The 24938-nt window shown below is 42.5% G+C and overlaps 1 protein-coding gene across 2 annotated transcripts; it reads left to right on the top strand.

Annotated features, from left to right (window-relative positions):
• Positions 1 to 490: 490 nt before the first annotated feature.
• Positions 491 to 24658, top strand: CD5 (CD5 molecule). 2 transcript variants are annotated; one of them, XM_083699594.1, is made up of 10 exons: positions 491 to 710; positions 11356 to 11394; positions 12838 to 13128; positions 14571 to 14639; positions 15833 to 16051; positions 17165 to 17284; positions 19212 to 19265; positions 20706 to 20822; positions 23060 to 23158; positions 23813 to 24658. In XM_083699594.1, exons 1-9 carry the CDS (start codon positions 506 to 508, stop codon positions 23146 to 23148), a joined length of 1203 nt encoding a protein of 400 aa, XP_083555720.1. In that variant the 5' UTR covers positions 491 to 505; the 3' UTR covers positions 23149 to 23158; positions 23813 to 24658. The 2 variants fall into 2 exon arrangements, with proteins under 2 accessions (XP_083555720.1, XP_083555719.1); XM_083699593.1 differs by having other exon boundaries at positions 15833 to 16126.
• Positions 24659 to 24938: the final 280 nt, after the last annotated feature.

The following is a 24938-nucleotide window of genomic DNA, read 5'->3' as shown; positions in this document are numbered from 1 at the left end:
TTTCCAAAGTAACACGCAAACAGAAACACAGTTGTCTTTCAAAAGGCACACTTCTCCCAATTATGTGACACAGTTCTTTAACCAAATAATGTGTACAAAAATGGTTGTACAATATTAGGGGAAAGTAGGCACACAAATTAATGTTAGTGAATACACACACACATTACATTAGGGGAGATTGTTTGCGGGGGGAAAGAGTAAGTTTATTTCAGGCAAAACTGCATGCGAAGAAAGTGTATCTTAGGGGGAATTCTAAAAGTATTGCAAACGGATACAGAAATGTGGAGATGTAATGCTGGAAAAATGAGAAACCGAGAGAAACTGAAATTGACAGATCACCCATCTCTATGCAGAAGCAAGAGGGGATTATTATTAGTATTATTGTTGTATTTTTTGTGGCCAGGTGTTTTATAAAGATTTATAAAGATTCTGGGGAGCAGCTCTAGGACTCTGAAGGATAAAGAGAGAAGACTGGTACAGAAAGCACAGTTTAAGCAACTGAGACATGACGCAGAAAAACCACATCAGGACGGGGAGAAAGCACACGGCCTTCCTCCCCAACCCCTCCCTTTGCCTAGAGCAGGTAGCAGAGAAGCATCAGGGCAGGAACACGAAAGTGCTGCCTGTATATTGTCGGACGAGGAGGAACGTGCCGATGAAATTCAATCATCTTCTAGCCTTTGTCCCATTGACGTTGGTGGGGATGTGGGGTGAGTAGTGCTATCAAAGGTGGAAGGAATGGTATCCGTGGAAGGAATGGTTCACAACTCAGCAGAGTTGTAAACTCGCTAGTTGGCTTTAAACAATCCATTCCCCCCGCCTCCCCAGAATCTTTATAAATGGTGATAAAATAATACAGGATTTCTGAGTTTGTGCATGTGAAGCATTTTGAGCATTTTGGGGAAAGTCCTGTAGAAATTATAATAGTTCTGATGTAGCTCTCTTGCTTCTGGAGTGCATTCAGAAATGTCACAACCCTTGGAGGGGCATTCAGCTGTCCCTGATCAACAGAGCATCTGTCAACAAACGGGCTGACTGGGTAAAGGCGGGCAGTGGATGCCAATGCTAATATTGGCCTAGGCCCAGGTTATCTGAAGGAACATTCTCCCATATGTTCTCCCCCATGCACTGTGATCTCCAGAGCTTTCTCTATAATGTGTTCCTTCGTTCATGTAATTATGGTCAAGGGCAGATGGACGGTGGGCTTTCTCTGTCCGGGTGTCTCTGTGTGTGCTTTCTTTGACACTCGCTCCTTAGAGTAGAGTACCTGGCAAATCCCCTCACAGTTTATGGAAGGTTATTGAAGGCTTTCCATTTGGGCTTTTAGGTTGCTTTAGTGAGGTGCATTACCTGCACGTTTAACAAATTTTGGAGACTGACTTGCTACTTATTCTTTTGTCTATTTTGCTGTCAAAATGTATTTTCTTAACTGATGTTATATAAACTGCTTATTATCTAAGCAGCTGCTGCAAGAGACTTCAATATAAGGCCATGGTGGGCCAGTGTAACTCACCCCAAATATATCTCTGCTTTTATGAAGTCTTTATTGTCAGCAGGCAGGCAGATTCTCAACTTGATTACATCTCATTTTGCGGTACCAATTTAGACCCGGGGCCAAATCAGCACAAACCTTTCAAACTGATATTGCTTGTTCTTGCTTGCTCTCAGTGCTGATTTCACCACTTGTATTAATACGGCTACTTAGAATCTTAGAATCATAGAATTGGATGGGACCATGAGGGTCATCTAGTCCAACCCCCTGCAACATAGAGCTTGAACCCACAACCCTGAGATTAGGAGTCTCATGCTCTTACCTTTTATTCCAGGCTTTTCCAGACAAAATGGTGCTTTTTTTTTGTTATTGCATTTTGCTACAACCGTGCATCAAGGTCTAGCACTGCTGTTAGTGGCAGTGGCTTTGATCCTGCAGAACTGAGATGATGCACCCTCTATATATTATTTAATACATGGGTAGGCAAACTAAGGCCCAGGGGCCGGGGCCAACCCAATCACCTTCTAAATCCGGCCCGCGGATGGTCCGGGAATCAGCGTGTTTTTACATGAGTAGAATGTGTCCTTTTATTTAAAATGCATCTCTGGGTTATTTGTGGGCCCTGCCTGGTGTTTTTACATGAGTAGAATGTGTGTTTTTATTTAAAATGCATCTCTGGGTTTTTTGTGGGGCATAGAAATTCGTTTGTTTGTTTTGTTTTTTTCAAAATATAGTCCGGCCCCCACAAGGTCTGAGGGATGGTGGACCAGCTCCCTGCTGAAAAAAATTGCTGACCCCTGATTTAATATTTCTTAACACCGTCTCAACTGCCTCCTCTGTTGGGTCAGAGCAATAATTTCATAAATAAAAAAAGGAAATAAACCCCATATCTTATGTATCTGAGGGCAACATGTGCTCAGATGCAAACCAACCTGTTTTCTAGGAGAAAAGGAAAGCATTTCAAACCAAGCCCAGGATCCTAAATAAGAGCAGATGTCACTCCACTTTAGCAAGTGAGGTTAATGTGTGGAAGGAAGCCCTTGCACACACAATCCTGTATGAGTGTTGCAAATGCACTTCCACTGTGATTGTGGGGCAGAGGGCACTAAGCAGTGCTACATCTGAATTAGGAGCTTGGGTAGAAGTCTGATGGTGGAACTATTGCTCATCATTTGGACCAGCAAGCAGTTCATTCTGAACTCCAAACCTTCCTTCTGCTGCTCCCGTCTCCATTGTGCCCGAACACGATCAAGGCTCTTTTTATCTGTCTACCCTTGTTACGTTTTCATTCAACTAGAGATAGTAAACTTTATATTATCAAGGGGGACTGTCAATGCTAGCAGAAGATTTTTGCTTTATTCTAGTGCAATACAATGCCAGTTCTTCTAGCTACGAGTAAAGATATAGATAGATTGATCGATGTAATAAAGAAGAATTACCTGGATGTTGAAGATGGATGGAAGCCTGATAGTAGGCTGCCACTGGAAAATCAAGTTCAGGGGACAAAATCAGTTCACCTCGAATTGTTTAAAATGGGAGAGATTGCATTGGAGAGCATATATGGATGCTTGCAGATTCTAAATTGTGCTGAGCATACCAACAGTGCTGTAATTCTGCATTACTATGCAATGTTTATATATTTGTATAAATTTGCCGTGGCCTACCGCTAGTTTAGTACATTTACTTTACTTAACATAATGTTTATTTCACACTACTTGGGTAGCGGTCCCTGTCCCACAGTATCCCTTGTAACATGCGGTGCATAGAATATATATATAACCTGAAAATATTATCTGATGATAATGATAGATGTCACCCATGCCAGGGCATTAATAGCGGAAGATAAAAAAAATTCCCAGTGCAGCTTTCTCTAAATAAATATATGTTTTGAGGTTTGTGTTCTGTGGTGCCTCCAGATGAGTTGTTTATTGAGCATTTAGCTTCATTTGCTTGCAGTAAGCTTGCACAGAAGTCACTGTTGTTTACTGAGCATTCATTCTGAGTGGTTTGCTCAGAGGTTAGGTTACATGACTTCCCACCAATTGATTGTTATCCCACACTTTCTTGTGCATTGTCACACAACATCCTTACCGTGAAAAGTCTGTTTTAAAAAGTGGGTTTGCAGATCCTCCAAGTGCCCCTGTTTTCCTGGGACAGTCCCGGATTTACAGAAGCTGTCCCAGTTTCTGATTTGATCCTGCAATGTCCCCCTTTTCCTAAAGATGTCCCTATTTTCATTAGAGACATGTTGGTGGGTATGGTAGGACGTTCCTATTTTCATTAGAGGGTATGGAGTTATATGACCTCCGAGCCAAGGAGATAAGTAACTGTACAACCTTTAGAAGACATCTAAAGGCAGCTCTGTATAGGGAAGTTTTTTAATGTGTTGTTTGTTTTATATATGTTGGAAGCCGTTCAGAGTGGCTGGGGCAACCCAGCCAGACGGACGGGGTATAAATAATAAAATTGTCATTGTTATTGTTATTGTTATTGATTAGGACATCCCTGTTTTCATCAGAGAAATATTGGAAGGTATGAGGTTGCAGCACCATAGCACTTTAGTCTACTTTAACTGCAAAAACCTAAATTTGCTGATACATGATTGAAACCCTCCCATAAAACAGTGACAGTTTGGAGAGGACCCTAGTTGCAATCAGCTAAAATGTCCAATGATTAACTGGGAATCAACTGTTATTTGCTCTGATTGTTTTTAGTTCTGAATTTTAAATTGTTGCAGCCTGCCCTGGGACCTGCCAGAGAAGGACAGGTAATAAATTTAATCATAATAGTCATAATAACCCGAGAGTCTCTAGGAATGACTGAGCTTGTGTTAAGGGACCATTCTGGGGGGTTTCAGGCAATAATGGTGCATAATATGAGAAATCACATTTAAGAGATACGAGTCTCACTTTTGTTTTCAAGTGACAGTGGACATCATAGTATTGTGCCCTTGTTGTTTACAGCAATTAAGAGGATGTTCACACAATGCACAATTATTTCAGGGCCCTCTGCGGTACTCTGCCTGGGTAATTCAGAATGATTCAGGGCACAGCATGTCGGCATTTGACCTCAGGAGATGGATTAACTTTGCTGCTTGTTCTTGGGTCACTGAACAGCACTAGACAAGCCACTTTGTCTCAGCCTCAATGCTCTAAATGTAAAAGGAGAATGAAAACGATAACCCTCACAGGGTGGTTTAAAAAGATGTTGAATGTCATAACGAACGTTAAATGTTTTGCGTGTTGAAAGTGTCATACAGTGCTACCTCAGGTTAAGAACTTAATTTGTTCCGGAGGTCCATTCTTAACCTGAAACTGTTCTTAACCTGAGGTACCACTTTAGCTAATGGGGCCTCCTGCTGCTGCCGCGCCGCCGCTGCGCAATTTCTGTTCTCATCCTGAAGCAAAGTTCTTAACCCGAGGTACTATTTCTGGGTTAGCAGAGTCTGTAACTGAAGCGTCTGTAACCTGAAGCGTCTGTAACCCGAGGTACCACTGTATATGTGACAGAGCCTGCCCAAGATATTTTGGCCCCTTGAGGCGAACCACAAAATGGCGTTCTCACTGCCCATCCCTGACCAGGAAAGAATGACTGAGTGAAGATCCACATCACGAACAAGCGGGGTAATAAAGATCTACATCAGGAACATGGGTGGAGATCAGCAATGCCTCCTATTTGAAAAGATGGTGCTGTAGAGGAGGCATTGAGAGGGGGCTGCCAAGGAGGTGGCAGATTCGGCCTCCAAGGAGCACGCCACAGCTGTTGCTGCCGCCACAGCAGTGGCAGCCAGTGATGCAATCCTTGGACCAGCTGCCCCTCTGCATCTTGCCACCTGAGGTGACCGCCTAATCTTGCCACATAGGTGGGCCGGCCCTGATATGTGATGATTAAAAGTAAATGGGAGCTAAGCATTATGACTTAAATCTACTGTAGTTTCTTTCCAAGCATGTTTTGATAAAGTTCCTTTCATTTTAATGTTGTTGCTGTTTTTTTTTTAAAAAAAACAGTTAGCACTTCTGGCGCTGTTGGATATAGCTGTAAACAAATAAATACTAAAAGCAAACAGGAAAAATGTACCTCCCCCATCCCCGCCACAAAGGTGCATGTGGCACTCTGAAAATGCATCATTTTATTTATTTCATTTCCCAAATGTTTGTAGGTCTTGTCTTTCAAGTCCAAGCTGGTTGAATATTCTTTATAACAAAGAATAAAAAGCAAAGGTTTGTAAAACTCTTCAAAATGGAAGGATATTCTTACAGGGGAACGGGTGGCTAGACTAAAATGTATCTCAACTGTCTTGTCATGGCCCCCACCCTGGCTTTTGTAAAAGGCTGCCTGTCTGGTGCAGCACACAGCAAGTGAGTGCTCAGCCTCTAAAGACATTTTACCTCGCTCTCTGGACAGTTATTTTTTCCCTTCTGAAACAGTGGCTTTGGGAGGGTGTATTTGAAACTCAGGAGGCTGCTGAAGAAAAGTGAGAGAGAGAGGGTGGGGTGTTAGCAAAGAGGGAGCATTTCAATTCAGTTCGCATTCACAGGCAAATCTGCCGAATTTGCACTTTCCTAAATAATACACAAATTGAACCACAGGCATTCTTCAAAATCCACAGTTCTCTGAATTCTACAATGCATAATGTGTACAAGGATGAATACATTGGGGTAAAGTTTGCATAAAAATGTGTATATTAGTGAACGTAACATACAATAATGTATTATATAAGGGTAGGGGAATTGCCTTGCAAGCAGAACTGCATACAAAAATGTGTATTTTAGGAAAAATAGGCACTAAAATGCTAACAAACTTTCTTGAAGGCTTTGTTTTAAAAAATGCAAACAGATGGGGAAATGTGGAGAATTTAAGACCGGGAAAATGAGAGAAACTGAATTTGACAGATTCATCAAAAGAAATCAGAATTGATGTTCATTAAGTAACCAATGGCCATCTAACCTCTTAGCAAACCAATCAGGATTAATGCTCAATAAACAGGTCATGTGGAGACACACTCTCTCGCAGGGTTTCAGGTGATGAATAGCAGTCATGAGACCCTCAGTTTGGATCAAGACTATGATGCTGCGGGAGGTGCAGGATAACCTTTTGTCTCCTGTGGCGTTTTCCCAATTAAAATTCTGCCCCCAGCTGCTATGTGTCTCATGGGGGAACGGGACTGTTATCCCCTACCGGGCCTGTGGGAGGGGGTTTCTAGTTGGGAATGTTTAAATCCCCACTACCCCCAGCATCATGGCCATGACCTAAATTGGGGTTCCTGTCCGCTGGGTGCTAAAAGCTTTACTGTGGTTTTTTTGGGGAGGGAAGCTCCAATTTTTATTTTTTTTAGCCTACCTCAATGCATGTCCACTCACAGAACAAACTTTTGGGTATCTGCTCAGAAGTAACACAGATTTTCTGGGTAAATCTGTGTAGAACAGCTGCCATAAATATTAATTTGAGGACCAGATACACTGATATCAGTGTGTATGGTTCCTAGCTGTAATCCTGGTGTGCCTAGAGTTTCAGTCCATGTTGACTCCCTCAACCCAACCTGAACCTATAATATGGAGCACATTTCCCCTCCAGTCATACATTTCCATCTCTCTTGTCCCTGTTTTCAAGAGAGCCCTGGACCTATCAAGGGCTCCAAGAAGGCACACATATTTAAATATTATCCAGACATTACAAGTTTGCTGGACGTAGCAATATTATGGCATTGGTGTGCTTGCCAAAAATGGGTCTTCCTTATAGAAGTGTGATGCAGCACTACTCAGTGCAGGGGATAATATAATTGGATTCGGGTGGAGGGAAAGGTGTGTTCAAATTCCTACTCAGAGTCAAAGCTGAAGTGATGTGCAGGGGGTTCCAGATTAGATCTTCTAGTTTGTATTTATTTTTAATTTCAAGGCAGCAGAGGGAGTGGGGGGTGTGTTTCTTTCATCTATGTTGGCTCCCTGATCAAAATGCTGCTGTTAGATCCCTATATCCCAACACACCCCAGTTAACAGCAGCTCTGAGGGAGGAGGCATTTAGTTTGAGAGAAATGATACAGGCACAGAAAGGGTTAAACCGCTGCTTTGATAAAAATTGGAGGCTCCTGTGGCTGCTTTGAAAATTAAAAATGAAGTTAAATGATCCATCAGGAACTTGGATCTCTGCAGTGAATTTCACTTCAGTGGCTGCTGTCATTCTCTCAGGCTAACTCTAATGATTCTGTCAGGATTGTTTCATGCTGTCACTCTGAGTTGCTTCAGTGCGGGTGCGGCCAGAGAATAAATGCATAATGAACAACTAGGAATGTGAGATAAATTCAATTCAGTTCACATTTAGAGGTGAAACTACCAAATTTGTACTTTTTGCAACCATATGCTAACAAAACCTTTGCCATTTTTAAAATTTGCGCTTCTCTGAATTTTGCAATTGAGCTGCCCAGTCAAGTAATATGTATACAAATGCATATCACTATGGTAAAGTATGGATAAAAGGGGAAATAACAATAAAAATGCATTATATTAGAGGAAATTGCTTTGTAAAAGTGTGTATATTAGGCAAAGTTTAATGTGAAAATGTGTATGCCGGGAGAAATGAGCATGAATTCTCGTGAATTTTCATGCAAATTGATGGGGAAATATGAAGAACTGAATTTGAGATTGGAAAAAATGAGAAAGTTCGAGAAACTGAAATTAACAGTTTTGCCCTTCCCTAGTAAGAAGTAATGTAGATACCAGCTGAGGGGAAAGAGGCAAGCTGGGATGCCTGCAGGCTAAACAGGAGATGGCCTTGATTTGTTAATGTAATTAATGTTTGTTTGTTTGTTTGTTTGTTTGTTTGTTCTACAAATAGCAGCTGATAGGAAGGCTGAGCAGCCTCTCATCCCTAGAGGCTGGAGAGAGAAAGTCTGACTCTTTCTCTTTCCAAAATTGCCACTCCTAAGGTGTTGTTTGCATTTCAAGGAAAGCCTCCAAGGATGCCAATTGGAGCTTGCCTTGAAATGCAAATAGCAGCTTCAGTGAGGCAAATTTTGTCAAGGACCACAGCAGTGAGAGAAAGGGTTAAATTTCCTCGCCTTACCCTGCATGATCCTGATGCTGCTGAAGCTTCCCTGTGGCAGCTAACTACACAACACATGCACACACATATGCACAAATCACATTCATGCAATGAGCTTCCATGCAACTGGCTGTTTAAAACAATGCAGTAAACAAAGCCTGGATAGTGCTGAGATCATCGCCCGTTCAGAATATCAGTAGACACTTGATGGCAGATGCAGGAGGCAGTGAGGTTCAGGACCTGCCTAGGGTCCTGCTTGATACATGGAGCTGCAAAGCCATGCCAGCACATGCACAATTGCCAGGGAGCTAGAGTTAAACCTTGCAACCATGTTTGTTGCATTCACCTACAGATGTGAAAATGTAAAACATATTGGATACGTTCATGTGAGTACAATCCTTGCCGAAATGGTTGCATGGATTTGTGTTTTTTTAAATGGAGGAAAAAAGCAAGGTGGTTAAAAGTAGAGGTGTAATTATGTTGCATGCTTAATTGTCAGGTCTAACAGCCAGAGAAAATTCTCTTGGTACAAATCGGGACAGCTCCACTGAGCTCAGCAGAAATCTAACTTGAGCCCTTAACCCGTATCTTTAATTATTATTCACTACTCTCGGTGTACATCAAAATTCCGCTTAATCAAATTGTTCTTCCGAGAACAGTAAGAAAAGATGGTAATTGGTGTGGTAATCAGAAGGAGACAAAGGGCCTAATTTGCATTTGTAAGGAATATCTCCTGCACACGTTCATTTGGAATGAATAGGAACAACATAAATTTGTTCTTTTGCACTTTTCTCCTTAATGTCAAAGGAGCCTGTGGATAGGCTTTCCCAGTGGGTTTTATGGTTTTCAAGCACAGCTCATCTACTTCATAGACTCAGTGCATTTTTACACATTATGCTTAAAGTGGCTTTCATCAAGCCTGCAATTCCCATGTAAAAACTACATTTGTCAAAATGTGTTGTTGCTGTTACTGCTGTCGCTGCATTTCATGCATTTATTTCTTTCATATTTACAATACTCAGATATTCATTATGCTCAAGAAAGTGGTGTGTAGAAATAGTCCTATTCAGTGCTGTTTTTCTAGAAAAAGAAGTGCCGGAAATCACCATGAACACCTCCCTCATTTTCTTAGAATGGCAATGGTGTCCACCTCAGAGGTCCCAAAATTGAGTTGCAGTGAGTTCCAGCTGGGGGGAAAAAAGCCCTGGTCATAATACATCAACCAGACTCTTCAATGGCGTTCAGGGCTGGCCCAATACATTTTGCTGCCTGAGGCAAATGACGAGATCTCTCCCTCCCCTGCCCTCCCCATTCTACTTACAGAAGCAGACTGGACTAGCAGCTAAATCTTCCTTCTGCACTGGCAATGGCGCCGTGTCCCCCTTCCCACGTGAAGGAAGCGGGCTCATTCAGATAGTGCAGGAAACGGTATGTGGCAGAAGGAATAACTGGGAAGGCCTGCAGTTGCTGGTGCCCTCCCGTCAGCATCTGCAAATACAATGGTACCTTGGGTTAAGAACTTAATTCGTTCTGGAGGTCCGTTCTTCACCTGAAACTGTTCTTAACCTGAAACACCACTTCAGCTAATGGGGCCTCCCGCTGCTGCTGCTGCACCGCTGGAGCATGATTTCTGTTCTCATCCTGAACCAAAGTTCTTAACCCGAGGTGCTATTTCTGGGTTAGCGGAGTCTGTAACCTGAAGCCTCTGTAACCTGAAGCGTATGTAACCCGAGGTACCACTGTACCTCTTTACCATATTCATTTACCTGAACAGGTTTTCTTAACGAGCTCGAGGTAAGAGGAGGGTGAAAAGCATTTGCAGTGTAAATTATTATTTTGGACCTCAGTTTTATGTTCTCACTGCAGCCCAGATTCAACAAGATCTGCTCTAAGCCTTTCCTCTGTAGGCCTCTGGTAGTTATCATGGTGTAACACAGAAGGAATGGCTTTACCCCGTCACATATCAAAACGCAGCCAAGGGGCACCAGCAGACTCACAGGGGGCATATGTTTTCACCCCCTTCTTTATTTGCATTTTGCTGACTGGCAGCTGATAGTTGGTGTAAGAGGATTTTCATGGTGAGCATCAGGGATGGGTGAGCTAGATACAATACTATTGGGTAACATAAACATAGCAGACTCTGACATAGAACATGTCACTATGTACAGGCAACTCCCCACTTACATGGGGGTTACGTTCCAGGTCTCCACGCACATAAGCGGAATGTGTGATGGAAGCCCACTGCAGTACATAAGCTTCCCACCCAATAGCATAGCGCGGTAGCAGCAAGAGCTCCCGGCTGCCATTTTGGAACCCTTGGAGTCTTTTCTTTTTCTAGCTCACTGACATCCTCTTCAAGCTCAGTGACATCTGACTTTTGGCTCACTGATATCCTCTTCAGGCTCTGGGAAGGATCTCCTCGTGACTTATGAGGGCTTTCCAGCTCTCTTCTGCCATTTCAGGTTAAGAATGGAATTATTTATTTCCCATCGCTTGCGTAGATGTGGTCGTGCGTAAGTCAATCACGCACAAGTGTGGGGGGGTGCCTGTTCCACCAAAATCCCAAGGACCTTGTGGTGTTCAGTGTGTTGGGGCGGGGGCTTTTCTAGGGGCCCTTTCTCATTTCAGTTCCTTCAGCACGTCTTGAAAAAGCTGTAGAAAGATTCTCAAGAGCCAAGCGCCATGTGGTGTGGGCGTATGCACCTGGTGGGCGATGAATCTGGAAATTCTCCCATCTGCTTTGCACTCACACACAGCTTATGGGCGTCTGCTCCACTTTATGGTTGGTTGGTTGGTTGGTTTTTACTTTGTTCCTTTATTTGCAGTGGTCACTTGTGATGACGGACAAAGTGAAAGCCCTCAAGGTCAGTACTTCTTATTCAATCAAACACAGTGAAATGCATTTGTGAGTAGACATGCATAGCATTCTGCTTCACCACATGGATTCCATTTTCATGATTTATACCTGTAAAGATGGTGCATAGCTAGGTCAGTTTCTGCCTTATGCTGCGCCATGTCCCAACTGATATTTAGTTTCCATGTTTCTTCATAAGAAAGGGCACAAGGCCTCCAAAATTAAGCACATTTAAATCACATTTATTTCAGTGTGGGGGAGTTAAGCCATAATCATGAGACATAAGTCTTTGCTTCAACATGGCAGTGTATTGTGGACTCAGTGCTGCTGACTATTATTGTTATTTTTGCTGTTGCTGTTGTTGTTGTTATTATTATTATTATTATTATGAATAACTATCAGAATTAGGTTTCTTATCTGTCGTTCATCATAAGGTCCCAGGGCGCATTACACCAGTGTAAATACAGAAAACAGTTAAAACAATTTACCATCAAAATAATAGGGTACAGTGGTACCTCAGGTTAAGTACTTAATTCGTTCCAGAGGTCCGTTCTTAACCTGAAACTGTTCTTAACCTGAAGCACCTCTTTAACTAATGGGGCCTCCTGCTGCCACTGCGCCACTGGAGCATGATTTCTGTTCTCATCCTGAAGCAAAGTTCTTAACCTGAGGTACTATTTCTGGGTTAGTGGAGTCTGTAACCTGAAGCGTATGTAACCTGAGGTACCACTGTATTTTATCTTGCACAGGACTTCCCCCCTCCTTTCCCAGTATGTGCCCTGTACTGTCCTCAAATCTGTTCCAGAGGGTTAGGAGAAACCCCGTAACAGATTTAGGAAGGGAACAGGGGTGGGGAAGAGGGGGAAAGTCCTGTTGGACACGCGGAAACTGTTCCACTTATGAAATGAATGATACAGCGCCACATTGAATTCAAGCGTATATATTTCAGGTGTCAAAGGCAAGGCATGCATTCTAGTTTTGGGCAGCATCCACATGGCATCTTCATCATAATGCCATCCCATACCTCCCCATCACCACAATTTAATCTAGATTTACTGTTTCCACTGGTACGTATTTTCTAATATTTTGTATTTTCCATGGAAGCGGTAAAACTGGATTGCACAGGGAAATAATACCAGACAAGATAGCATTTTGATGAAGATGTTGTTGCTGTGCTAAACTTGCTCGTATGATAAGGTTACCAGATTTTTTTCAATGAATCCGGGGACAGTTTTCATCAATGGATTTTGTATGGGGACTGATTTGTAAATCCGGGGACTGTCCCTGAGAAATAGGGACGTCTGGTAACCTTATCGTATGAGCCCACAATAAACTGCTGTGTGGAAGCAAAATTGATCGGCCGCCCCAAGAGGAGGGAGAATGGTGCAGGGGGTGATGCTATGTTTGATGGTTTTGCCTGGGTGTCTTCAGTATCTTAGTCTTTCCCCAACAGAATGGGCTGTGAGGCTCAGCGGTACCAGCTCCAAGTGCTCTGGGTTGTTGGAGATTTATCTCAAAGGCAAATGGAAGAGCATTTGTAGCACAGGTTGGACACAGCAGAATGCAGACCTGGCCTGTAAACAGCTTGGCTGCGGTTTTCCCTTTGGACTGCTGCGGCCGTTTGCCGAAGAACCACAGAAACAAGAGGCACTCGTGTTGGGCTGCCAGGGAAATGAGACAGCCCTGGAGGACTGCGCCCAGCAAGAATCCAATTGCACTTCCCATTTGGCTTTGGTTTGTCAAGGTAGTTAAAACACTCCTTCCTGCTTGCATTCTCTCTTTGGGCAAAACAAGTGTGACATAGAAGAGCAGTGGGGGGTGTTTTGGAAGCGCCTTCCCATTGTACTAGAGATTCAGAGGTGTTCTAAGGGCAGGCAAACCTTCAATTGAATGTAAACTGTTTTATGATAGAGACACATTTGAGACCGAAAGCCACTAAATGCAGTCAGCCATTTGAACAACAGTAGGGTTGCCATATTTCTAAAAGTAAAAACCAGGACACTCTGAAAGTTGTTGAGCTTTTTTTAGACAAAAAAACCCTAAAACACAATTTTCTTGCCTAAGATCCAGGACAAAGCACCGCATTTCGAAAAACCCTCCCAGGTGTCATTTCTGCCTTTGAAATCCTGGTAATTTCTGGTTGTGTGGCAGCCCTAAACAACAGCAATAGTTCTTCTTCCCACACTCCCCCTAGAAGGCAGATGGACCTACCTCTAAATATTAACACGGCTTACTGCAGTACAATTTACATACTGGGGGGCTACTCTATAGAGGAAGGTCCTCTGCTTTGAAAGGCTGTCAGGGGACAGTCCTCTATTTAAAAACATCATCCACTTGTGGGCTGTCCAGTCCACGTCTGATTTAACAAGGGAGATCAGGAGCCATCAAGTTGCTAGCCAACAGTTACTAAGACCTGATCAGCCCCCTGAGCAGTCCAACAAGGCACCTTGTGCCTTCCCCCCTTTTACTGTATTTTTCCGTGTATAAGACGCCCCCATATATAAGACGCCCCCTATTTTTATGGACTCCAAATTAAGAAAACACCCCTCAGCACTATCTGTGTATAAGATGAGCCCCAATTTTAAACCTATTTTTTTTTGGTAAAAAAAAACCTAGTCTTTACACGGAAAAATACTGTGTATTTCTATTTTAAATTTTAGTAAATTTTCATAATTTTGCATCTATACACTTATATGCAAATTTTATGCAGATTCGTGTCCTCTTTTATCGGTGATACAAATCCACATTTTTGGCCATGCCTACCTGGCCACCTTACCAGTGGCGTAGCGTGGGGGGTGCAGGGGGGGCCGGCCGCACCGGGCGCAACATCTGGGGGTTAGGGTTAGGGGGCGCAAATCCACGGGTTAGGGGGCGCAAATTACTTGCCTTGCCCCGGGTGCTGACAACCCATGCTACGCCACTGCACCTTACATAGAATTTAGCACGGTCCAGTACAAGTTTCACCTTTTTTCCGTGCTGGCACAAGATCTGAAAAACTCACTCTGCAAGTTTTCACATGTGGTTCAGTTTGAACCAAAGGGGAAACCTATCTATAGAAGGCTGCTCTTGGCTCTTGCCTGTAGCAATACTGGATAAACTCACTCCCCATTCCCCCTGTGCGACCCTTCTCTAAAAAGCTATAGCTTTTTTTTCTTCTCATCCTTTTGGTTGCATTGATCATTTCAGATCCCATGGAAACCTCAACAGCATCACAGCCAACAACAGCACCTTTCATGACCTCCTTAAAACCCACTGGTAAGAAAACTAAGAAGCACAAATCCCCCAACTCTTTATTGATTCTGCTGCAAGTGATCAAAGCTACAGAAATCATAATTGTGATTTTAAAAATTAGTTTTCCTGTCTAATAACTGTCAATAGACCTCTCTTCCATGCCTTTGTCTAATCCCCTTTAAAACCATCTAAACTAGATAGCGTAGCCGTATTCGGTAGCGGTAGAGTCCATACATTAATGATGTGTTGTGTGAAGGACTGCTTTCTTTTATCTGTCCTGAACTAGCTGCCAGTCAGTTTAATTGGATGACCCAAAGTTCAAGTATCATAAAGAAGAAAAGCCCTTCTCCGTCCAATTTCCCCCGTTATGCATACTTATAATATCAGCATCCTAAATGTTCTCATTGTCATTATCGTATACATGTTTACTCATGAGACAATCCCACTTTCAATGGGGCTTTGTTCCAGGTAAATGTATATAAGTTTGCAGCCTATGTAATTTTCCCTTCCAAACGTAAAAGCAGCGACACTTGAACTTCCCCTTGTAAGGTGAATGCTCCAACCATTCATCATTTTGGTTGTCTTTTGCTGCACCTTCCCCACTTTTGCAATGTCCTTTATTCAGCATCCCTTGCTATCTACTTATATAACATTATCATCATGCTGTTATTTCCCATCGCTTTCCTAGTTTTTGCTTTTTTGAACTATCAACCATGACCTGACCGCAAGATCTTTCTTGTAAAGCTACTAGAGCCCATGAAAGAATGTGAACTCATGTTTTCCCTACCATGGGTATTATCAGAGATGATGCCAGGCAGTGTTATATGTCATTTCCCTTACCCATCCACCCTGTTTGGAGACATCCTTCTGGGTCTTATTTCAGGCAAATAAAACAATACAGCCAACGGTGAAGTAAGTCTTTTATTGCCTGTCAGCTTCCTCTTCCTTAAATCTCAGTATTGTTTTGGTAGAACTCAGCAGGGAGATGGATGGGGACAAAACTAGAATGGACTCTGCCTGTCATTGGCTCTGGCTTCACCTGCGGTTGACCTCCCTGCCTTCCACCCTAGCAGTCCCAATGGCACCAGCCACCACTGAGTTCAGGGATAAAGTTCACATTCAAGCCAGATGCTTGCAGCTCATGCAGTTGACCACTGTACTGCCACACAACTTTGACAGTGCCTTACACTCATTTCCCTGCTGTCTTTCTCTTACAGATACTCCAAGAATAAGGCTAGAAGATGGGACCTCTTTATGCTCTGGGACTACGGAGCTGAAGTTTGGAGGTCACTGGGAAATGGTTTGCCTGGCTTTGCAAAGCTGGTGGAATGGGTTAGCACCCAGGGATTGCCAAGGAGCGAAGTGTGACGCTTCAGAAGGACTTAAGGACCTGGCGTGGAGGAATCCGTTGCCTGCCCACTGGTCGACGGTGCAGTGTGAGCAAAGGAACCTTAGCTTGGGCTGTCTTGACAAGACACAAGGGTGCTTGATAACCTTGGTTAAATGCTCAGGTGGGCAAGGCTGACTAGAAGAGCACACCTATGCTCTTTCCTTATTTGGATTATATGGAATTTCATTTTAGCATTGCGGGCGGGGCGGGTATATACATTTTATACACAGCTGTAATCAGCTGAAGTTGTGGAATTCTGGATTCTGGCAGACTGCAAGTACAGGATAGTATTTTTTTTAGAATACTAAATTCCCTCATTTTACAATTAGTAATAAGCTCCATGCATTTTATTTTTTTATTTTATTTTTGGTAAATCACATAATGGTTTTAATGTAATCAAGTGGTATGTATTTTTTTTAAATTAGATAAAATAACTATAGTCAACTTGAACACCAGGGCTAAGCCTTTTGCAATGATACATTAGTTTAATATCTGTTTATTAACTTTTTACAAGTTTTTACATAGGGGGACATTCTCAAATATGGCTCCAGCCCCCACTGCAGTCTGAAGGGGTGCAGTCCAGAATTCCATAACCACATTTTCCCACCTTATTTCATGTGGTTGATTGATTGATTAAATGTAGAATGGCTTGCAATTTCCTGGGCTCTCTGAAAGTGAGATTTGAAGTATACCAGTCATTTTCTTTAGAACTCTGTTGCTATCCTGAACACTGAGGTTGGTAAATAGTATTTGAATGCTGTTTGCACGGAAGGTTGAAAGCTGAAGATTGAGTTAGGCTGCGCGCACACGCACACACGCCCCTCTCACACAAAAAGAATCCTGGGAATTTACAGAGCTGCAGTTACCAGCATCCTTAACAAACTACAGTTCCCAGGATTCTAGAGACAAGGGGATGTGCTTTAGACGTGTGTTGTAGACACAGCCTGTGTATGAGTTTTCTGTAGCATAGTAGGCATGGATTTTGGAAGATTTACAAGTTTAGTATAGACAATGAGATTAAAAAATGAGCACAATCCGGTGAATGGAAGGGAGCAGCTGGTTCTGCTGTTAAGTGTCAGAGGCACAAACATTTATCTGAGGACGAGCTTCCTCTAGGGATGAAATAATATGTAATCTCAACTTCTCTCTCCTGACCAAGTTTCCAAGCCCAGGGTGTCCAATACTGAGACCGTCTTGGGAATCCTGCTGGGTCTTGTCCTCACAGCTGCCCTCCTGTTTTTCTGTGTTCCCCCAGCCTACAAAAAGCTGGTGAAGAAATGTAAGTGGCATTCTTTTGTTGTGGCAAACTAGAAGCTCTTCTGTTTTGTAGAACAATGCCCCCAGTCTAAGGACCTATTCATACCATCATATGGGAGCCCTCAGGGCATGGGGGTAACATGACCATGTGACTTTTAGCACTGAAACATATGGGGGGGGGCACTGAGGCCATGAGGGAGTGGCTTAGTTAAGTTATTCACTGATGGACTGAGATGAGATGTGCACCCAGGTCTTTCTGGTTCCCAGTCTCCAGTCTAAGACTACAATTAGGGCAGGGAGAGTCTGTCATTCTGTTTCTCTGGGTTTCTCATTTTTCCAAACTTAAATTCAGTTCTCTGCATTTCCATAACAGTTTGTGGATTTATTTTTAAAAGCCCTCAGAAAAATGCATCACCATTTCATGGGGTTTCCCCCCGTTTTTTCCCTAATGTACACGTTTGTATGTGATTCTGCTGAATAGGCACATTTTAAATGCTATTTTAGCTAATGCACAGGCATTTATATGCACACTTTACCTTAGTATAATCCTTTTCGCACACGTTACTTGTCTGGAAAACTGCTCTGCAAAATTTGAAGTGTGAATTTTGAAAGGATTGCTGTGTCTTGGCTTGCATTTTGTTTTGGGACGTGCAAATTCATTAAGTTCGCCTTTAAATGCTAACGGAATCAAAATTTTCCATTAATGCTTGCTACGTTGTCATGCCCTACACTAGTTCTGTGATTGTGTGCACTAAGCTCTGTATATTGATTTCTTTCTGTTCTTGTTTCCTGTTACTTTCTCTGGAATTTTTCTCTTTCTTGTCTTGTCAATTGTTCTGGGGAAAACCAGGGTAAGGTTGATTAAGGCCTAGGTATATTCCTGAAGGGAAAGGGTTTAATTTTTGTTTGACTTCTCACAAGTGGTGACTTCTAGCTGAGCCAAATGCAAATACCTGTTTCACCAGACATGAAAGGCAGCAGAATATATGTCAGCCGCAGCACTATTTTGTTTACTGCATACAGCAGAATGGAAAACCTATTCAGTCCAGATGCCGTATTTCTCATGGGCAATTTTCCAGGGGTCTCATGCCAGCGGTGAGCACAGAACCAGAGTTAAAAATGGGCGAGGCAGCAGATGCGAATCTTGTCTTCATACAGAGACCTACATTTCCGCCCTGCAAAAGCCAAGATTGTTTACTCGGGTTGGGGGAGAAATTCGATTCAGTTTGTGTTTAAAGGCAAACTTTCAAAATTCACGCTTTGTGGAACAATGTGCAAACCAAAATGCAGCCATCCTTTGAAATTCACCTTCTCTGAATTCCGCGAAGGAGTTTTCCAGCTAAGTAATGTGTACAAAAATGTAGAGTAAAATGTGCATGAAAATGCATAGATAAGTAAAAATAACACATACGGAAATGCATGGTGTTACAGGAAATTGCTTGCAAAATGGTTATAATTGTTTAAACTGCATACAAAAACATGTTTGATGGGAGAAACTCACACTAAAGTTCTAAAAAAATTCATGAGCATTTAAAAAAATAAATCTCAAATTGTTGCAGAAATGTGGAGCACTGAATTTAATATTGGGAAAGTGAGAAACTTGGAGAAATGAAGTAGGCAGATTTGTCCATCCTTAGCGTTTACACAAACCCACTTCTCTCCATTCTCTGTCCACGAAAGCAAGTGGCATTTTCACAGTTCAGTGGCATATTTCAGCCAGGCAAAAACATGGGGGGGGGGGCTTCAGAAGAGCAGCAGAGGGGACATGTCCGAGTGAGAGTCCCAAAGTCCGGAGGTTCCATACTCCTGGTATATAAGCCATAACAGCTAATGTGCCTTAACTACATCATTTTTAGAGCCATGCAGTTTGGCACAGGGTATTTATTTTTGCCTATTCTCTATTTTGCTTCATGACTTATCAAACGTCCCCTCCCTCTACCCCACTACAGATTCAAAAAACAGAGAGCATCAGTGGATTGGCCCAAATGGAATGAATCAAAATGGTATGTATGCACGCATGTGTGACATATTTATACTGTCCTTCAAGCAAGCCTCCGTGGTGTTTTACAAAAATTAAAATCCATAAAATACAAAATACAATCAAAATAAGCTAAAACAACAGCAATGTAATATCTATGCCATGAGCATAAGAGAAACATAAACAGCATAAAATCAGTATGAAACCAGTTGGTAAGGAACCAATTAAGAAGGTACAGTGGTACCTCGGGTTAAAAACTTAAGGTACAGTGGTACCTCAGGTTAAAAACTGAGGTCCGTTCTTAACCTGAAACTGTTCTTAACCTGAGGTACCACTTTAGCTAATGGGGCCTCCCGCTGCCGCCGCGCCACTGGAGCACGATTTCTGTTCTCATCCTGAAGCAAAGTTCTTAACCCGAGGTACTATTTCTGGGCTAGCAGAGTCTGTAACCTGAAGAGTCTGTAACCTGAGGCACCACTGTAGTGGATAAGAACAAACCCAGCTACCTCTCAACCCAAGACATATGCAAGATATGAATAAATCCATGTGAACCTCTTTTGATTTTGTGTAATGTTAATATGGAATAGACAGAGAGTTTATGAACATGCATCCTGGGTGTTTCAGGTTTTACATTCTCATTATAAACTGTTTTAACAGGAATGTCAAACTTGCAACTCTGGCCAGTTTGGTTTGAGACAGACTGACCTGGTGTTACTTGACTCAGTAACAGACTATCATTTGATACCTAACAAATATGATGTAATGTGTAATCTGGGTTTCCATTTCCTACTATGTACAGCCAAAATGTGGAGTTTTATTATAGCGTGATATTACAGAGCTACAGAAGCGATGTTATCATACTGTAATAAACACTCCACTTATTCTTTACCCCTTTGACTGTTAGGGTCAGAGATCCCGTCTAATAATCACAGTTCCATTGTTCCACATTTATGTCTGAAACATCATAGCAGCACACTGAACTTCCATACTTCCATGCTATTAGATTTTTGATGATTATATGTGATCATATGTGATCATCGTTCAGAGATCACAGTAAGATCATTTACTCCCTCTAGAGGCAAGAAATAGCTTCTTTTGTTGCAACAAACCAAAAGCCAGGAAGCTAATACGGTGGTACCTCAGGTTACATACGTTTCAGGTTACATATGTTTCAGGGTACAGACTCCACTAACCCAGAAATAGTACCTCGGGTTAAGAACTTCAGGATGAGAACAGAAATTGTGCTCAGGCGGTGCGGCGGCAGCAGGAGGCCCCATTAGCTAAAGTGGTGCTTCAGGTTAAGAACAGTTTGAGGTTAAGAACGGACCTCCGGAACGAATTAAGTACTTAACCCGAGGTACCACTGTATATTCACTCTGTTCCTTTCATTAATAAAATGTATATTTAACTGAAAGTTAGGATATTTTCTGGATAGAAAGTGATTCCACATTATGCTTTTATTTAGTTTCATTCCATCGCAGCAGTTCTGTCACGTTCCAGCCGCGTCCTGAAAGCCAAGAGGTTCAGGAAGAGAATAAGTATCCAGCCCTGAAGAAAAACTTTCATCTCTCACCATATGCAGGTAACATACAATAGGTGGGGTTTAAAAGTCCTATAGTGTGAATCACATGACCTTTCTTTAAAAATCCACTGGGTTTCCCCACACTTCCAAAGGATCCCAGTCCCACTGCAGCCCAGGCTGGTACTCTTGGTATTAAATTGAATGAGTCTACATACAATTCATATTGTTGATGCTGGGCAAATGTGAATGTAATGTGCCATCTGAACCAATAGCGTATTATGACTGATAATTTTCAGTTCTACGCCAGACCTTGAGGCTTTATGTTATTCCAGTCTTAGCTGTTCACCCACAGGCTGCATTCTCACATAATATCACATGGTTTGACACTGCATCCATTCCTTTTGCATAGCCATTGGCACATGTTCTTGGAAAAGTCTCTTCATCGTGGACCTCAGTTTCCCCAATACCCTTCTTCATAGTTTATTGTTTATTACATTGCTCAAGGTGAGTTGTTTATTAGACTAATCCAAGGCGATCCAGTGGTTTGAATACAAATATCTGCATAAGCAAATGGAAAGCACTCCCACTTACGCAGGCAGCGGGAACATCAATTTCCAGCAATTTCTCCCACCCCAGAAGTAGCCTGTTGTAGCAAACACATCCTGTGCTGGAGAGACCCCCAACCAATTAAGAGTGGCTTTTCAGGGGAGAATGAGTGGCTGTAGCAGGAAAGGGTCAAGAAAGGCCCATTGCACTCATGGAACACTGCATGCCATTCTCTGGATCAAAGCCCATTGTCAGTGAGCAATGAAAACACAAGAAGACAGTATCAAAAGCGTCCTCTTGGCATTCCAAATATTTTCTGAAAGAAGAGGGTTTTAGTCTCTTCTAGATGATGGCCCTTATAGAAAGATAAGTCTTAAACGCTCCCCAATTCTCCAAGCAATTAGAAGTTCACTGGCAGCGCTGCAAGGTTTTGTTTCCTTCCAATGAGGAGACATATGATGCCTTTGCAATATCTTGTTCTCTGCTGCCCCGGAGGGCAGAACCAGATCTGCTGGGCTTAATTCACAGGAGGGAATATTACATCTTCTTTAAAGTAAGAACAGTTTCACAATTGAACCAATTATCTGCAGGGATGATAGGCTCTCCCTTACCAGAGGTATTCAAGCACAGATTGGACAGCCTTCTGTTGGGGATGCTCTAGCTCTGGGGTTCCTGCAATGAGCCGAAGGTTTAGCTAGGTGGCCTACAAGGCCTCCTCAAATATGATTCTATCCTTTAATGTGTGTGTGTATATATATACAAGGACATGGGTGGCGCTGTGGGTTAAACCACAGAGCCTAGGACTTGCCAATCAGAAGGTCGGCGGTTTAAATCCCCGCGACGGGGTGAGCTCCCGTTGTTCGGTCCCTGCTCCTGCCAACCTAGCAGTTTCAAAGCACAAAGTGCAAGTAGATAAATAGGTACCACTCTGGCGGGAAGGTAAACGGTGTTTCCGTGCGCTGCTCTGGTTCGCCAGAAGCGGCTTAGTCATGCTGGCCACATGACCTGGAAGCTGTACGCCGGCTCCCTCAGCCAATAAAGCGAGATGAGTGCCGCAACCCCAGAGTCGGCCATGACTGGATCTAATGGTCATGGGTCCATTTTTATATATACACACAGAGAGTGAGACCATAGTGGCAGCAAAAGGGATCTTTCAGCACAATTACAAATTCTGCATCAGATTCCCAAAGAGAGGATCTACACCACAAGTGTGCCTCAGTATTAATTTTAACCAGCTCCAGCTAAAAACTGTCTGCCCCCAAATTGAAACTGCCAAAAATCTTTCTCCTCCCCTCCCAACCCCCACCCACCCACTCAGTGTTTACTTTAGACTCTTACCATGCAGGTAAGTGCCCTGTTAAGAAAACATCTCCAGAAAATACAGAGGAAATACCAGCCACACACACACACCCCGGGTATTAGGAAGCTATTCACATAATTGTGAGCAGTTATCTAGAAAAATATAACAATAGCATGCACTAGTATATTGGGGTGAAAGCTGATGAATTGTTGGAATTAATTGTTGTTCAGATCTTGACCTCTATTAAATAAATGCAACATATAAATGTAAGGTGATTGGATGAAGACAGTTATTGAATTTCTACAACACTAATGCAAAGGGAGATCCTCGAAATACAAAAAGCATTATGGCAGATCCTGCTGCTACTTTAGTCTCTGTTATTTTAGTATTTCCCTGGAATATGCAATTCCCTTTGAAACATTACAGTATTTTTTTTTTTTTTTTTGTACAGCTCTGGAAGGGGCAAGCAACAGATCTTCCAACCCCCTAGACAACTCTTCTGACAGTGACTACGACTTATGTTCTGCACAACGGCTGTAAAATCTGAACGGTATGCATGCCTATTTCAAGAAACCTTCACGCCCAAGCTGAACTCTGATTATTTGTTTTTGTATATCCTTAGGTTGAAAGAAAACACCCGAAATAGGGCAGGTCTATAGCATAAATTGGATGTGGGTGGCACTGTGCGTTAAACCACAAAGCCTACGGCTTGCCGATCAGAAGGTCAACGGTTTGAATCCCCGTGGCAGGGTGAGCTCCCATGCTGGGTCCCTGCTCCTGCCAACCAAGCAGTTCGAAAGCACTTCAAAGTGCAAGTAGATAAATAGGTACCACTCCGGTGGGAAGGTAAACAGCGTTTCCGTGTGCTGTTCTGGTTCGCCAGAAGCGGCTTAGTCATGCTGGCCACATGACCTGGAAGCTGTACGCCGGCTCCCTTGGCCAGTAAAGCAAGATGAGCGCCGCAACCCCAGAGTCGGCCACGACTGGACCTAATGGTCAGGGGTCCTTTTACCTTTTATAGCATAAATTAAAACTTATTTTTGCTGTGTGTGCAAACAAGGAGAGTTTAGACAGGCGCTTTAGCTATGTTTCAGGCAAAACCTGTAGGATATAATCCTACAACTTCAGTAACTGGATTGTCACTTCTTAAAACATTGAATGAGATGAAATATTAATTTTGTGGGATTCATGTTCTCCCCTGCAGATACAGGCAGAATCCAATACAAGGAAAAGCTGGGATCAGCAGAACTGAAAAAAGCTTTCCACCCACAGCAATCAGTGTGAAATACCATCAGCATCCTCCCTGCAACCATATAGACCTTGTCTACCTTCACAGAGATGTAATAGCAAAGCCAGTGCATTTCCTTTTCAATGCACTGAGAAGAATTCGGATCTCTACCTCAAATCATCCAGAGCACTATTGTTCTATATTCAAACCTCATAGTGGAATTATGTTAGGTTCTCTCTGTTTGAGGGCCTATAAAAATGACCTTTGGACTTCAGCTGTAGTGGTCTTTGCTAACCTTATACTGTACCCTGCAGTTGTTTAGGACGATTCCCATCAGTCCCAGCCTGTGCTAGAGGACACAAGGTTGGTGAATGTTGCTAGATTGTATCTAGATCTCTCAATGGCGATCATTGCAAAAATTAGGACTGCCTCAAAAAATGCTAAGGTCCTTTGCAAGCCCTAGCTGGGCAAGATTTCTGACAATATTGTGCAATTGGCTGGGGAGCCATTCTGAGTTAAGACAGAAAGTATGAATTAAAACAAAAACCAGGGAAAGCTGTTGTTATTGAACAAACCAGGACTGCTTTTTAAAGACTATTTTCAAGCACAACAGTTTAAGCTAGTAGCTAATGTCTTATTGACTAAACTAGATAATATGTTTATAGATTTGTCATAATTGAGCAAGTATAGCTGTGGGTTTTTAATGTCAACTCTTTGTTTTGCACTTGAGTGCATCTGTAATTTAATTTGTAAATTGTGTATATTCATGTTTAATATCTGGAAGTGTAATAAAAGCAGGAGGGGACACCCCAGACATGCAAACTGGCAGGAGCTTAGTGTATTTTGTATTTGAGACTGGACGCAATGACAGTTAACTGTTGGGCCACAGTTCAGAGACTAAAAGCTGGCTGGCATATTGTACAAAGTTGCCTCTCGTCCCGGTCAATGCAATACCCATTCATACAAGCTTACATACATTTCAAAGGCATTTTAGACATTTAAATGATGCAGAAGCCATTTCAAAGTTTTCAGTTGCAAAGTGAGATAGCAGTTTGAAAGCTGCCAGTGAAATTCTTTGTGAAGTGCAGAGCTACCACTTACG

The sequence above is a fragment of the Podarcis gaigeae genome (genome assembly GCF_964106915.1).
Source record: "Podarcis gaigeae genome assembly, chromosome: 1".
Lineage (NCBI taxonomy): Eukaryota > Metazoa > Chordata > Lepidosauria > Squamata > Lacertidae > Podarcis > Podarcis gaigeae.
Note: the sequence above shows the minus strand (reverse complement) of the source record. Positions and strands in the feature narration are given on the sequence as shown.